The 2,582-nt window shown below is 41.0% G+C and overlaps 1 protein-coding gene across 1 annotated transcript; it reads right to left on the reverse strand.

Moving 5' to 3' along the window:
* Nucleotides 1–463: 463 nt before the first annotated feature.
* Nucleotides 464–1,962, reverse strand: LOC119349002 (5-pentadecatrienyl resorcinol O-methyltransferase-like). Its single transcript, XM_037617015.1, has 2 exons — nt 1,124–1,962; nt 464–938 (listed from the first exon to the last, which is right to left on the reverse strand). The coding sequence occupies exons 1-2, from the start codon at nt 1,535–1,537 to the stop codon at nt 639–641; spliced, it is 714 nt and encodes a 237-aa protein (XP_037472912.1). The 5' UTR covers nt 1,538–1,962; the 3' UTR covers nt 464–638.
* Between the last annotated feature and the right edge of the window lie 620 nt (nt 1,963–2,582).

Raw genomic sequence — 2,582 nt, forward strand, 5'->3', positions numbered from 1 at the left:
ACCAAGAGCAATTTGAACACAGCAGCATGCGGATGCAGTCTTACTAAACTGGATCCAAGCATAACTTTTGGATAAAAAACCTGTAAAGTTGCAAGTAAATGACGCGAAATAGACAGAGGAAAATACGACACTGCTAAAATACACCTGAAATGATTATATGCAAGCAAGGAGCTGTAGAATTTTTTTTAGCCTGCAATAGAAATTGCATTACAGTATCACATCGAGCGATCGAGCACAACATGGTGATGATCATATAGAGCACCACGCTCTGACACCTGCAAGCAGTGTGTAACGACCTCACGAGCACAAAGTAATTTAAACACTCGATTCACAAAGGTATTGGCGCTGAAAAAACAACAGAGTAAGCACTGAAACATGGCCATATAGCATCTTAATATCAGTATATGTTATCTCAATTCTCACAAAACAAAATATAGACCAGCTGCAGATGGTAGTCTATACATAAACACTACTTGAACAAATTCATTGATCACAGCGGTTACATATCACAAAAATATAATAAGGTAGTAGACTTTTCGCCATAATAGGCCAATGCAGGCAACAAGAGAGCACACATGCTGTTCATGCCCGTTTATGAACATACAAAACCGATTACCATGTAATTTTTAATGGAGTGTTCAAGGGTAGAGCTCAATAACAGATCTAACTCCCAGCACTGATATAATCTTGTAGTCACCGAACCCAGCTTCCATGAATATCCTTTTCCATTCAAATTCCTCTCGCTCAATCCCCTCAACGCACATGATAAATAGGTCATACAAAACATGTGTCTCTCTTGTTACAATCTCATTTAGCCCAGATCCAACCACCATATCTACAATTATCACCTTTCCACCAGCATCTCTGGGAGGGATTGCTTCCTTGCAATTTTTCAATAATTTGACACAGTCTTCATCACCCCAATCATGAAAAACCCACTAAGTTGCACAGCAGCAGCCAAAAAAAGGTTACCATTAGTCCCTATAATATATTGAAAGAAATTTAGTTAACTTATTGTAATTCACACAAGCGGCTAAATACACACTTTAGGAGTTATGGCAGTATATTGTCAAATGATGATGTGTTGTATTGCAAGGGGAGAAGAAATTTCTAGAGAGTTTACCTTTAGGAAAAGAGCATTTGCTGGCGGAATGTACTTAAACATATCGCCAGAAATAAACGACACATGGACATCACTAGGAGCTTCTGCAATCACATGAGGGAGATCCAACACGGTGCATTTCATTTGCGGGAACGCAATCGCAATTGCCCTGGCAGCTCCACCTTGGCCTCCACCAACATCAATAAGAGAGTTTATGCCAAGAAATACATCACCACACTCCCTTAAGATGATGTCCGTGAGAAAGTTACTATCCGAAACCATTGCATTATTGAGTATCTGGTTGTAAGCATCATCCTGCTCAGCCATCTCCCAAAAGTTAAGGCTGTGAGCCTTTTTGAACAGGGACCTGGAATGCTCATCTAGGAACCATGAGTGCATGCCCAAAAAGGGGGCAATGACAGTTGAATCAAGCATCAAAGACAGAATAGGAAATAAGTTTGATTTAATCAAAGACAGAACAGGGACGTGGAATGCTCATCTAGGAACCATGAGTGCATCACCGACGAGTAGGCGTGTGGTTGAGGTAAGCCCGTAAACAATCTCCTTGCCTGGCGAGGCTGCCTCATCAACAGCAAACATGCCTGATATGGTGAGCACACGCATGAGTCGCCGTAAGCGGGGAAGCTTAGACGGATGGAGGCCGATCTTTGTGGCCAACTCTTATGGGCTCATAAGCCCACCATGGTGTTGGATGGTGTTAGGGATTTGCAGTTCCATTGCACATTTGAGTGCCATGGACTTGACGAATCCCAGTGCATGGTGCCAAAGGCTAACTTGAGCCTGGAGCAGCTCCTGAGAGCTATGCTTGTCTTGGATGGGTGGCATTTTTGTTGAGCTTGTTTTTCTTTGGTTATGGGTGGATTGTAGTCATACCGGTTATATATACACAAGTACAACAAGTTTAAGGTACATGATATGGCCTTGAGTAATCAATTATTCAAGGATGGTATTGGGATTGTGTCAAGCCATTTGAGAGAAGACCTTCGCTATGCAACAATTGCAGACAGTACAAATACACTATAAATAATTCATGGAAGCCTATTTACTCAGGTACAACTCGTTCAAATCAAATGTTCACAAAAGACAGTTTCAAGTTTAGCTCAACTCCATTTCAGACGTTTCACTTGAGCCGCACTTCTCTTCATAATTAAACACAGTCCGACACTTTAATTTATTATGTAGACAACAGAAGATATTTTCTGTACATACCTAATGAATGGTTGAACATTCTTCTGTAAAGATCTATACTTGAATAAAACATTTTAAGCACTTGGTATTCTCTGGGGAACAATGAGTTAGATTTATATAGAACACTGTGTATCGCAGTTGTGGCTACTAGTGGGACAGATCACGGAGCAATGGTGGCTAGCAAAAATACTCTCTCCTATCTAACCTGCTACACATATTTGTATTGTACTACCGAGAGCTAACTTGTTGATCACATGGACTCACACCTCGC

Source organism: Triticum dicoccoides, chromosome 1B (assembly GCF_002162155.2).
Source record: "Triticum dicoccoides isolate Atlit2015 ecotype Zavitan chromosome 1B, WEW_v2.0, whole genome shotgun sequence".
NCBI classification, from domain to species: domain Eukaryota; kingdom Viridiplantae; phylum Streptophyta; class Magnoliopsida; order Poales; family Poaceae; genus Triticum; species Triticum dicoccoides.

Bases quoted from the DNA above. Each gene is read 5' to 3' on its own strand.
- LOC119349002 (XM_037617015.1), bottom strand. From the start codon at position 1,537: ATGCTTGATTCAACTGTCATTGCCCCCTTTTTGGGCATGCACTCATGG. The intron at 939-1,123 runs GTAAACTCTCTA...TGTGCAACTTAG, and splicing joins CAAATGCTCTTTTCCTAAAG to TGGGTTTTTCATGATTGGGG.